Source organism: Orbicella faveolata, unplaced genomic scaffold (assembly GCF_042242905.1).
Source record: "Orbicella faveolata isolate gen_17 unplaced genomic scaffold, um_ofav_v1 contig_12, whole genome shotgun sequence".
NCBI classification, from domain to species: Eukaryota; Metazoa; Cnidaria; class Anthozoa; order Scleractinia; family Merulinidae; genus Orbicella; species Orbicella faveolata.
The window spans coordinates 16,375,877-16,388,181 of record NW_028301539.1 but is presented as its reverse complement, the minus strand read 5'-3'; the positions used below and the strand labels follow the sequence as shown (position 1 = coordinate 16,388,181).

General features: G+C 38.6%; 1 protein-coding gene across 1 annotated transcript; it reads left to right on the top strand.

Moving 5' to 3' along the window:
- The first annotated feature begins 960 nt into the window (after positions 1 to 960).
- On the top strand, positions 961 to 9,771 carry LOC110061606 (putative ammonium transporter 3). Its single transcript, XM_089282556.1, has 7 exons — positions 961 to 1,149; positions 2,271 to 2,411; positions 5,228 to 5,464; positions 6,411 to 6,608; positions 7,056 to 7,305; positions 7,667 to 7,941; positions 8,323 to 9,771. The coding sequence occupies exons 1-7, from the start codon at positions 999 to 1,001 to the stop codon at positions 8,607 to 8,609; spliced, it is 1,539 nt and encodes a 512-aa protein (XP_089138682.1). The 5' UTR covers positions 961 to 998; the 3' UTR covers positions 8,610 to 9,771.
- The last annotated feature ends 2,534 nt before the right edge of the window (positions 9,772 to 12,305 follow it).

Genomic DNA, 12,305 nt, shown 5'->3' with positions numbered 1-12,305 from the left:
CCGTCGTGACCGCTGATTAAAAGCACTGAGAACGCATTTGCACAGGTTTAGCCTCGAACTAACAAAAATATTCACAAATACCGGCGGGAAGGTGCCACAAATTTGAAAATTAAACAATACAAAGAGCTGTAAATAGGGAGTCTTCTCGCTGGAATTTGTGAATATTTTTCTTTAGGTCGAGGCTAACCCTGTGCAAATGCTTTCTCAGTGCTTTTAATCAGCGGTCATGGCGAACTCGAAACTGGACTATCAAAGCAGTATATTATTTGGGCTCGAAACAACGCCAGCAATGTTTTAGAAAACACTTTCATTTGTTATTTAACAAGTAAGTCAAACACCACAAAACCAAACATTAGATCGTCAACTGTTGTTGGTTTTTTATGTTAAAGAACGGGAATTGAGATGGGTGCCCAAGTGAGAATAAAGTTAATTAACGACCGACTGACACGGGCGAAATAAAACGTTTTTAGTTCGCGAAATAAATTCTAGCTCGACCATGAATTAAATTCACTTTATTGAGGAATATCAAAAATGTAAAATAGAAGAGGAAAATGCTAAACTTAAAACAAGGCACTGTTATAGCCACACTTCTGCAGAGGACAGATTTTTGAAATGATTACACACCTTTTCTGTTTATCGCTAATGTAAAAACCTGTCAAAACAACAGCGAGCATATATTGATTTGTTATAAACATTCAATTTTTCAGTTGTAGGGCATTTCAGTAAATTCTAACACAATGTACCTTATAGGCAACATGTCTGTAGTTCAAAGACTTTTCGTGAGAATTTCTAAGGCTCTCATTGCAGCAAATCTTTAATCATCTTTAATAATCTTCTCTGTCATATATTGTTTTTCAGAGGTCTCTTTGTTTGTCATGACTCACTGCAAATGCCAGCGGGAGTTGTTTTTCAAAACTCAGCTGTGAATTCTGCTGATTAACAAACTTATTATACGTGAAAAGTGAACTTCGTTGAAAGTAGAATTCGTAAAGTAAAATATGAACGTGACACAAAACTCTTCAAACGCACAAAATGTCACAGTCTTATCAGAAGAGCCTGTGCAGCTAAATTCAGACGATGCTACATGGATTTTAACGAGTGCTTTCATTATATTCACAATGCAATCTGGGTTTGGACTGGTAGAGTCAGGTCTGTACAATTTTTTATTTTTATTTTTTTACACTTAAAGCTAGAACTTCAAGTTTTTGACTAGAGATTCCACCATGTCGAGTTCTTGCAACTCGAACAAAAGCAACATGCACGGTATCTTTGCAGAGGCATCAAAATGTGGAGTGATGACGCGATTATGATATTTGGTGTACAAATAAATTAAAGAAAACAATTTTAGAGCTGAATAAACGAGCTTAACGCGTGGTGAATTTGCAAAATGCGTCGTTTTCAAATGAGTTTGTGTAACCACTATCGTGGAAGGGCAACTTCACACACAACTGTACACTACGATAATCAAAATTCAAGTTTGATCTGACTAGATAGTTTTTGTTTCGGCAGAAATGATTATGCGAGCTTCATCACTCCTCTAAAGCTTCGCTTAGAATGTTACCGCATAATGACTGTTAGTGCTTGAAAATGAAGAAGTATTGTTAACTGTGAAACGTTTGACCAAAAGTTTAATCTTCAGAGCGCTGTTCTCCTTCGCAGTATATAAAATATTGATCGGTCTTCAGTATTCTATTATACACAGACAAGCTGTCTTCATATCTAATAAGTTTCGAGCCTGAAAATATTATAAAAGCGTATCCAGCTGCAAAAAATATCTTATTCCTAAAGAAACTTCGAAACAGGAAATCTTCATATGCCACTGCTCTGTCTGTCTCATAGTACCGCATCAAAAGAGTTACGAACATAATATAAATCCTCTTGTTTCTTTCACCATGCAGGATAATATTTTATTTGCAGTTTTTAAAAGTTCCGACCGATTTTTATTTTGCACAAATTTTAAGAAACTGACTTTGGGGTAACTTTGAAAAGTTAATCGACTGCATTATATAAATTATCTCTACTGCTACGTGTGTGGTTTCTGGCGATCACTCGATTGTAACAAATTGAGCCTGGTCAAATAATCTTTCCCTCAAGATCTAGTTGCATTCGCTTTTCACCATGCAAAAAAACGACAAATAGTTCTAAAAGAGACTTGAAACACATTTAACATGAGACTTGACTTTCCTGTTTTATTCAATCTATATATATATTCCTAGTGAATACGTTATCGACATTTAAGGAGATAAGTCATTTTGTGGTTTGTTTTCTAGGTTTAGTTTCCCAAAAGAATGAGGTAAATATCATGGTTAAAAATGCTGTTGACGTCATATACGGGGGACTTTCCTATTGGCTGTACGGATTTGCTTTCAGCTTCGGCGTCGCTGAAGGCACTAATGGATTTACAGGTGTAGGTGAGATGATGGAGGCATTTTGATGAATGTGTGTGTTCGACTGATCTTGGATAAAGGGGATGATCATCACAAATAAGCAATTTTTTCACGAGGGAATGCTTCGTTGAACACTTGACAAATCATTTGTTATTGTTAATTACACTAGTTGCCAAAACTAAAATCAGCTCAGCTCCTCACACTGACAACTCTTTCTGCAAAAAAATCTGTGCAATTAATTATTTAATCGCATCTATAACAAAATTCTCGACAGTAATTGGTTCTCTATGCGCCTATTTGTCATATGATCGTATCTATAACAAAATTCTCGATCGTAATTGGTTCGTCATAACTATTGGCGTACGATAACGTGGATGCCCAATTACAAGTATCCAATTACAACTTTCGCACGTCATTTGTGCGCGCCTTAATGGTTTCCTTCTTAATGCTCCTTGGATGTTGCCCTTCAGTAGCATTTTGAATGAATTGGTAAAAGTTCAATTGAGGCCTTACACTACTGTAAAATGATATTAAAATCTTTTAGAAGATTAGCAGACTAGCAGATTAGGAACAACATGTACTTCTCCTTCAATGATCAAGTTTTCCGCCAAAAAGAAGGCCTACCTATGAGTTCTAACATCTGAGGCATTCTGGCCATCCTATTCATGGACAGACTGGAAACCATCGTCCTCTCTTCACACTTATCTATAAGCCCCTACAGGAGATACGTTGACGACATTTATCTCCAGACAACTGGCGAGGAGATGGCAGACCAATTTCTCTATACAATGAACAATCTGCACCCTAAATTAAAGTTTGAAATTGAGAAACCAGAAATAACACCCAATGGCCCCTCACTATCACTACTTGATTTCAATGTCACCATCTCCAAAGACGGCAAAAGCTCCTTTGAATTTTACAAAAAAATAGCAAAGAAACCACTCTTCGTTTAACACCAATCAGCAATACAGGAAAAGTCAAAGATCAACTTCATTCGTAATGAGCGGAAATGTATCGACAATAAATGCTTTACAAAAACGACAGCCACAAAGCATCAAAACATGTTTGACGACGTCCTCCGTCTTAACGGGTATCCTAAAAGCACTATAGACAAAACTAAGCACTCCCAGAACCATCAGAAAGACCCTCGACCTCTCAACACAGAATGGTCGTACCTGAAGATCCCATATATCTCCGAACGTCTCAACTACAGGATCACCAACATTTTCCGAAAAGAGGGTAACCAGTACGGGTCGCGCACAAGTCATACACCCTCAGACGAGCTCTCTCTCAGAACAACACGGAACGGACATGCACGAGGGCCAATTGCCCTATCTCCAGCACCAAATTATGCTTATTACGCAACGCTGTTTACCAAATCACGTGTAACAACTGCAACCAATACTACATCGGGAGCACTATACGCTTTATCCACGATCGTGTAAGAGAACACCTGAACAATGACAACTCCTCCGTGAAGAAACACATTTCAAAGTGCCAAAACAAAGTCCTTAAAGGCATCGAAATCAAGACCATTGTACTAGAAAACGACCCAGCAAATCTACGACTGTTCGAAACGTTTTCCATACGAAACTACAAACCTGCCCTCAACTCCCGAGAGGAATGCAGCGAATTGGCGGACCTTTCATTCTAATAATTATTTTAACATATCTAGAGACTCTATGTACTTTGACACTCGCTCATTAGATCATATCATTCGTTTTTATTCACATTTGCATCTTATTTTTCTCATGCATTTTACCCCCACATTCTTTCGCTTTTCACACGTTTTTACTTTACATCTGTAAATAAGCCTTACGCGGAATATTTTTCTTATCCCTGATGATGCCGTAGATCGGCGAAAGCTTGGATTTTTTAAAAGATTTTAATATCATTTTACAGTAGTGTAAGGCCTCAATTGAACTTTTATCAATTCCTTCTTAATGCTTCCTACAGTTTTTCTTTTCAAACTTGGGGAAAGCGCTACTGAGTTTTTCGAAATTAAAAGTATATTTTGGCAAAATATACTTTTAATTTCGAAATTTGCCATAGATACGATTAATTAGTAATTGAACTCTGTGTCGTACAATTTAGGGACTAATTGTACTCGCAGTTTCAAATCGGCTTCGCGCTTCGCGTTTGTCCGATTTTCAAACTATTCGCACGATTTCTCCCTAATTTGCACGCCACAAGGTCCAATTGGTATTACTTATCGGTATAATACACTTGATATTGCTAAGAATCGATAAAGTATATAAGGCACGCTTATTTCCTGGAAAAGACTATTGACTAACGAACAAATTTTCCTTGCAGGAAAAGCGTGCCTGACAAATTTTGTTTACTTTTTTTGTGAATGAGCAGCAATTCGGCTCTTTTTATTGGCTTGTGTACCTTGTGTAATTTATTGACAGAGAAAGCTCTCTTGACAAGTTTTTCTTTCACGCCAACCGCAGTACTGTATGTGCGCTGTGTATATAGACTCTTAAAGGAATATCATATGCTAAAATTTCATTTGCATAAAACCTTAGCTTAAAATGTTTCGCCGTTCGTGTGAGTAAGTGTTACTCTATCTTTGACAAGTTTTTTCTTGATAGGGTACAAATTTCATATTCAAGCCCAAGTTTTGCCCAAATGCCAGTGTAAAAATAAGCACACCTCAGTTCAATAAACCTCTTCAGACACCTTGTTTAAAAGACTTGCACGACAGTTTTTGAACGGAAATTCAAAGAGAAACCACATCACTGCCCCACACACAAGCAGGAAAAACTTGTAATACGAAATCGTCAACTTTATTTTTTATTATTAATATTTGTTGAATCAGTTTTTATTGCATTGCCTAGGTCACTTTGCGATGGACGTGGAAGCCGACCAGGGGGATGTGTTCGCATTGTATTTCTTCCAGATGTCGTTTGCCACAACTGCTACAACTATTGTATCAGGCGCAATGGCGGAAAGGACTCATTTAAATGCGTATACAATTTACTCTTTCACCAACACCATATCTTACGTCTTTCCTGCACACTGGCTTTGGGGTGAAAAAGGCTTCCTCAAGGAACTTGGAGTAATTGATGTCGCAGGTAAAAAGTGAAAAAAAATGACGAGAACTTACGAAACCTGCGTGACAGCTTACACAAATGTAGAACCAAAACGTTTGAGACTGGTGTTGTAGAAAACCAAACACTTGGGTTGGTTGGGCACGTTTAAGTTAGTTTAGGAGTGGCATGAATTTTTATTTAGTTTTTTAGCTTTTCATCAAAGTTTCTGTTTATAGCTGTTCTCCAATTTCGACGTCAGCTAAAAACTCAATAAAAATTAAGCAATGAAAAACTATTTTATTCAAGAAAAAAAATTAAGCAATTGCTGGTTTTCAGTGTCACGCCATTCAAAATAGATCAAAATAAAAATCAAAACTGATAATAGATAGAGATAGATAAAGTCCAGAATCTGAGAAAAGGAAGAAAGTAAATATGCAAAGACTCTCGCCAAGATTCAGGTCACAGCAATTTTTCCTATGCAAGATATGCGGAGAAACTTTTTACCCAAATTTATAGAGATTTTTATGGAGAAGCCATGCTGGTGCCCATTCGGATGGGCACCAACTTGGCGGCCGGAAACCAACAGAAACATCTGTCACTGAGTTTTGCTACAAAAGCGTGAATTTATCTCTCGAGGAACTCAAAAACATTAAAATAATACTTTTTCTAATACAAGAACTGTTCGGATAGCCAAATTACCCGAATCAAGTCACATTTTTAACCAACATGACGGCTCTCTTGGCCGTCATGTAAATTCCGCTTCGCGCAAAAGCTCAGAAATTCAAGCGTAGTCTGTCACAAACACGAAGAACCCATTCGGAGCAAAAATTTGTATGAATATTAGTTTTCAGCTGCTCGTATACATCATGGAAGAAAAATGTCAGGAGGATCAATAGTTTTGTAGTTTGAATTTTAGTGACGTCATGTGAAAGCCGGCAATAGTTTTATTTTTGAACACCCTTCACCTGTGGTGTGTCGTGTTCTGTAGGATGCGCAGGGGTGCACTTAGTTGGAGGTGTCGCGGGCTTGGTGGCTGCGATAATGCTGGGACCTAGACTGGGACGATATGACAAGTCAGTCGAAAGAGGCAAGCCTGGTTCGCTGACCAATGTGATGCTCGGGACATTTATGCTGTGGTGGGGCTGGCTGGGGTTCAACTGTGGCAGCACCTTTGGAATCAGTGGATGTATGTAATTCACATCTAATGGAGAATTTATAAATTAGGCTCTCATTGTTAAAAAATAATTACAAGGATGACAATGTTGGAGTCAGTGTTCATAAGCTAACTTTTCAAACTGCTCAGGACTATCTGTTAGACTATCTGTCTCAAATCAACCTACTGCGCCGTTTATCGATTTCGCTTGTTTCAGAAACCTGGCCCAAAAACTTGCATTAGAGATTAATTGCTTTCAGTAAGATAAGATCGTTATCTTAACATACTTAATCGAGGGTTGACCCGGCAAGGAATATTGAAATTTGCCATAATCTTGTCGTGCGACCTAATTAATAATCAATAGCATGGTGCGAACACAAAACGATAACTGGGACTGATTTTGTCTTTAAACAGTAGCTCTATTCTATAACAACAATTTTATAGCTTAATCACATAATAAATTCAAATTTAATTTAACAGCAAAGTGGCTGCTAGCCTCTAGATCAGCGGTAGTGACGCTGAATGGTTCCATTGGAGGGGGGATCCTGGGAGTGATGTACAGTTTTCTGTACCGAAAGAGGAAGCTGGACGTAGCGGTATTCATAACCGGTGTATTGGGGGGTCTGGTTGGTATTACCGCTATCTGTGCCGTGTGCCGTCCTTGGGAGGCCTTCATCCTTGGATTCATTGGAGGACTGGTAGCTTGCGGCAGTTGCGACATTATCGACAGGTTTGTTTTGGAATCTTTTCTAATTCAGTTTTTTTTGTTCGACCCTCTGAAGTGGTCCCAATGTCAAATAATTTTGTGTTGCGCGAACAGGTTTAGAACTTACATGTAGAATTGCGGTTGAAATAAGTTAAAAGACTACATTTTTGTGACTTATTAAAACTAAACCTAGGGAAATACTGATAATAGTGCTTATTGAGATAGAATTCTAAGATACCATCACGGTTGATTTTTTTTGTTTAAACTTGACGAATTATTTAGTCTGTGTGACATGTATCAAGTATAGTGCTACTCTAGATACAAAGACAAACGTTACATTTGAAATGAAGCAAAATTAATTAAATATCGAGAAATGTTCTTCTAGGTTTAAAATCGATGACCCAGTGGGTTGCATAGGAACACATGCCATGGCGGGGATCTGGGGAATGATTGCAGTTGGTTTGTTTGTCGAAGAGGAACCGCTGGAAGGATTTTCAGAAGTCCGTGGGCTTTTCAAAGGTGGCAGTATAAAACTGCTTGGTGTCCAGATCCTGGCATGCGTAGTTGTTGCTGCTTGGGCTGGATCTACAACATGGCTACAGCTGTTTCTTATCAACAAGATCCTACCAATCAGGCTTAGTTACGACCAGGAAATAATGGGTATGATTGAATGACATTTCTATTGCATAAGTTAAATGACGACCTGGACAGGAAGTGTCATTTGATTTTTGAATTAAAGTCTGGAGCATATTTGAGACAAACTATAGTTTCTTTTTGTGAAAGCAATGCGTCTTGTGATTGAGGCGCTGATTTGGAATTCAAATCCTGCACCCGGCAATCTTGGGATATTTTCTCGGTATACCAGGGTTTAATCTTTGGTCCCATGGCCTGCCTCCCCGGTCCTCCCCAAAGTCAGGAGGGTGAACTAAGTTATGTTCATCTCAAACATGTACTTTGCCGTGTATATACCTGGTATTCTTAAAAAAAAGACAATTGTAAAGACATTACCTTAAATAAGAGCTAAGCATACTATTCTTTCAGGCGCGGACAAACTTGAACATGGCATCGACTACAATGACTCTGAAGATGACTCTGCAGATCACGAAGATAATGAGTTGCCAGGGGAGGAGGATGGAACGGACAGCTTCAGGGATTACATCGCATGTGATGCTTCTGCTCGTGGCTACAACGCCGAAAGGGAACAAATACTTTCCATTCAGAATCTCCCGGGTTGCGTCAACTATGGTCTTGAGGATGACACACTGAGCTTAAGCAAAGGAAAAATAAAGATGGAAGTTGGAATACAGGTGGATTTGGATCGCCCGTGACTTTTCGCTGACTATTTGTTTGTTTGATGTATATGTTAAAGCCGCCAGGCTTAGTCTTACTTTGATTCCTGTTAAGTAAAAAGCCAAACACTGATACCCTTGGATGCAGCTGCCGTACCTGAAATTTGAATATGCCTATCAGGATTCAGTAGGCGAAAAAAACTGTACTGTCCTGACGAAGTCTGACGTCAAGTTACGTTAACAGGAAAGGCACTAAGGTCGGGCATCTTTTCTCACTGAAGACGACGGTATTGAAAGGGATTCATAATGCCAAAAACTGTATCAGATCGTGTGAAAGTGGAAAATATGAAACATTTTGTGTCTCCAAGGTAGTAATTTGGCGCCAAAAATATAATGGGTCGCCCGCGTCTGGAAACTCCCTCGTCGTTCGTCGAGTATTGTTAGGTAGGAAAATAGTCGGGTTATTTTGAACAAAATAAATTGTTCTTTGTCAAGAGTTCTAGTGCTAAGTATTAGAAGATGCAAAAGCAAGTTTAGCATTGTCTTTATTTTTGTTTGCTGCGAAGAAAATTACTATTATCAAGTCTTTTCTGTAGGACGGTGCAGTTTTGACAGCTGCTTGCATTGCCGGCGCAGCCACAACATACAAGGACCTAATAAGGTCTAAATCGGATGCACCTTCAAATGCAACAAATTTAGTATTCGACGCATTTTATGACACAGTTGAAATGCCAAATGTATTAAAAATACCAAAGGTCTCCGTATAGATAAGGGTTGTTTACAATGGAATGGAATCGTGGACATTTGTCAGAACGCGTACGTTCCTGCAAACTTTGATGTAAAGGTGCTTCCACTTTGACGTTTACGGTAGGCTTTTGACCATATCACTACATTCCCACCATAATGTCCTTTTAGAAGGTGTCTATTGACAATACTGTAAGTCGACTTGTCTGTTCACAATAGCTGTTCTATACTAATCTACCCTATTTGCAGCTTCTAATTAAACTTAACAGTGAAGACCCCTGATCCATTTCAATAACCATTACCAGCACGCCATTTTCTTCAAAGGAATAACAACTTGCATATAATTACGCACTTCATGTAAAACAAAGTTTTTGGATGCAAATAAATGGTTTCTTTACTTCTCTATCTCGTTGACTATCTGTGTGTTTTCACATACAAATAAAATAAAAGAAATTGCCGTGCCCTGGGTCCATTATCTGGATTGTAAAAAGATCGCCCGAAAAGAACACGGAACGTAAAGAGCTGTTAGTCCTTGAGGGATCGGTTTTAACATTTCTAATTGCTTTCTTTAACTTTGCTATAGTTTTAAGGTTTTTTACCCCCCACCCCCCACCCTGCTTTTTATTTTTTTATTTGATGTCTTGCAGTGATGGGAGCATGCCTCCCTTTGCAAGATCCCCATAATGTAGATGTAGATAGTGAGAGACACAAGCAACATAGTAGCCGGAGTTTCGTGTGTCTTGTATAAATTACTCACGAACAAGGCATGGTTTATCGGTAGGTTCAAATGCAACAGATAATTACAATGGGAGTTTTTTCAATGTCACATCACAGCTTGGCCTTTAAGTGCATTAGTTATTATCTATCTTACTGCTGGGCTGGAAATATATTTATATTGTTTGTGGAATACAAGACCTATTTTTGTGGTCATGATTAGAGCGGTTTTCAACTGAGTGTCGTAAAACCAAAAGCAAACCAATTGCTTATCAATTAGACTACTCAGCCAATCTCAAACTGTAGTAAACTGACCAAAAAGCCAAAAGTAATCGTGTAATTACTTTGGACAGTCAGTTGAAAACCGCTCTATTTTGGATTGCAGGAAACTTGAACATTCTAAATTCAATGAGAGAGAATTACTTTCCAAGAGTTCTGCTTATAATCTTTAGTATTGGGAAGCTCTGCCGACTGGGATATGAAATCTTTATTTGGCAGTTACATCTGAGAGGGATTCATTTACAGGCCTGCCTTGATGATGAGGTCAGTTGAACTGACCTCGAACAAAGAATACATATGAAATTTTTGCGTGTACGAGGCGTTTTACAACAGCAAATAATTGCAAACGATGGAAGTATCTGTAACAAGGAAGTACCAAGGCAATGCTGTACTATTTCTTGAGTATTCATATAGTTAGCAGCACACACGCCATGCTGTGTCCTTCTGGATGGTTAATATTTTCAATGTAGTCTACTGAAGTATCTGTTAGTCTACAAAAAAATATCCATTATTATTTTTTTTCAAGCATCTGAGCGGGCTGGAATCCTAAATCTTCGAATTTGACTGGCTAATCATAACCACGTAACCGGTCCAGCTTTTTACGATACGGCCCACGGGTCGGATTTTTTTCCCGCTGCCTAAATTTCGCTCCTAAAAGTTAGCGGTAATCGTCAATCTTTTGCCTTTTTTACACATCCATCGACGATTAGTCAACGCAAGTTTATCTCTGTTCACTTTAAAATGGCAAGGAAAGTCACTGTAAGTAAATTCAATTGAGTGTTTTGAAGTTGTGAGAGTTTGCTTGGTTGTTTGTAGCTTGGCGCTGTAATGGCGCGTAATCCTATGTTTCTCTCGCCGTAAAATTTGAGTCAATTTCAGTCGAGTTTACCTCTCTGATCGTTGCTGTATTTAGGAGAATTTCTGTGGAATACACTAAACAAATTTCCTCTCTTTCTGCTACTCAATTTACGGTAGAAAAGTCTGATTTCAAGTGATTTTAAAAGCAACGACTGACAGGAATTGTTTTTGTGGTAAAACTTCAAACTTCCCACGAAATTTCAAAATTTCAAAATTTCGAAATTTCAAAAACAATTTTGGAGAACTTAACTGTTGAAATAAATGCAACTAACATAAAGTAATTCGAAAAAAGATCTGTTCTTTAATACATCTTTCTTTGTCTACTATCTGAGTTACTCGTTCGTTGCCAAGATTTTTTACAAATCGTAGACGGCGCGCAAGCCGATTCAATGACAAGAGCTGCGTAAACAAACCCATTTGTAACCTGTAAAACCAATTTACTGCAGGAAAAAATTAACATGTTATTTGCCGGCTTAGGGTCGGTCCGTATAGTGAAAAACTGTGACTTCGGGCTTAAAAATGCTGCCTGGGGGCCTCGGGCAGCATTTTCAAGACCTCGGTCACAGTTTTTCACCATACGGACCTCCCAGCCGTCAAATAACATATATGTCTTATACCTCTCATGAGCAAATTTTAACTCGAATAATTCTAAATTTAATAGTTTTATCGACATGCCATTTTCCAGCCAGGCTTCTTCTTATTCATGCTACACTCAGGCTTACTTGGTGAGCAGGTATGGAGCAGTGGTAATAGCGCTCGTCTCCCACCAATGTCCCATGCACCAATGTAGCCCGGGTTCGATTCCGGCGTGGTGCTATGTGCGGACTGAGTTTGTTGTTGGTTTTCGCCCTGCTCCGAGGGTTTTAAAAACTTAAGAGTAGCTTAGTTTCCTCTAGCAATGTCATTCCTTGGGGTAGAATAGGTCTGAAAAAAGAATACATACTAGGCTTGCCCGCCATCCACATTCCAAGCAAACTCCGGTCGCAAGAGAGCAGAAAAGGCAAAATATTTGTAACTTCCCATGTACAGATTTTTTGTGTTTCTTGTCAAATGAAGAAAATCAGTTAAGGAAGTAATCTGTGAAAAGAAAAGATCGCCGACCATTTAAGAGTGTGAACTGCAGGTGAAGTAAACGAACCG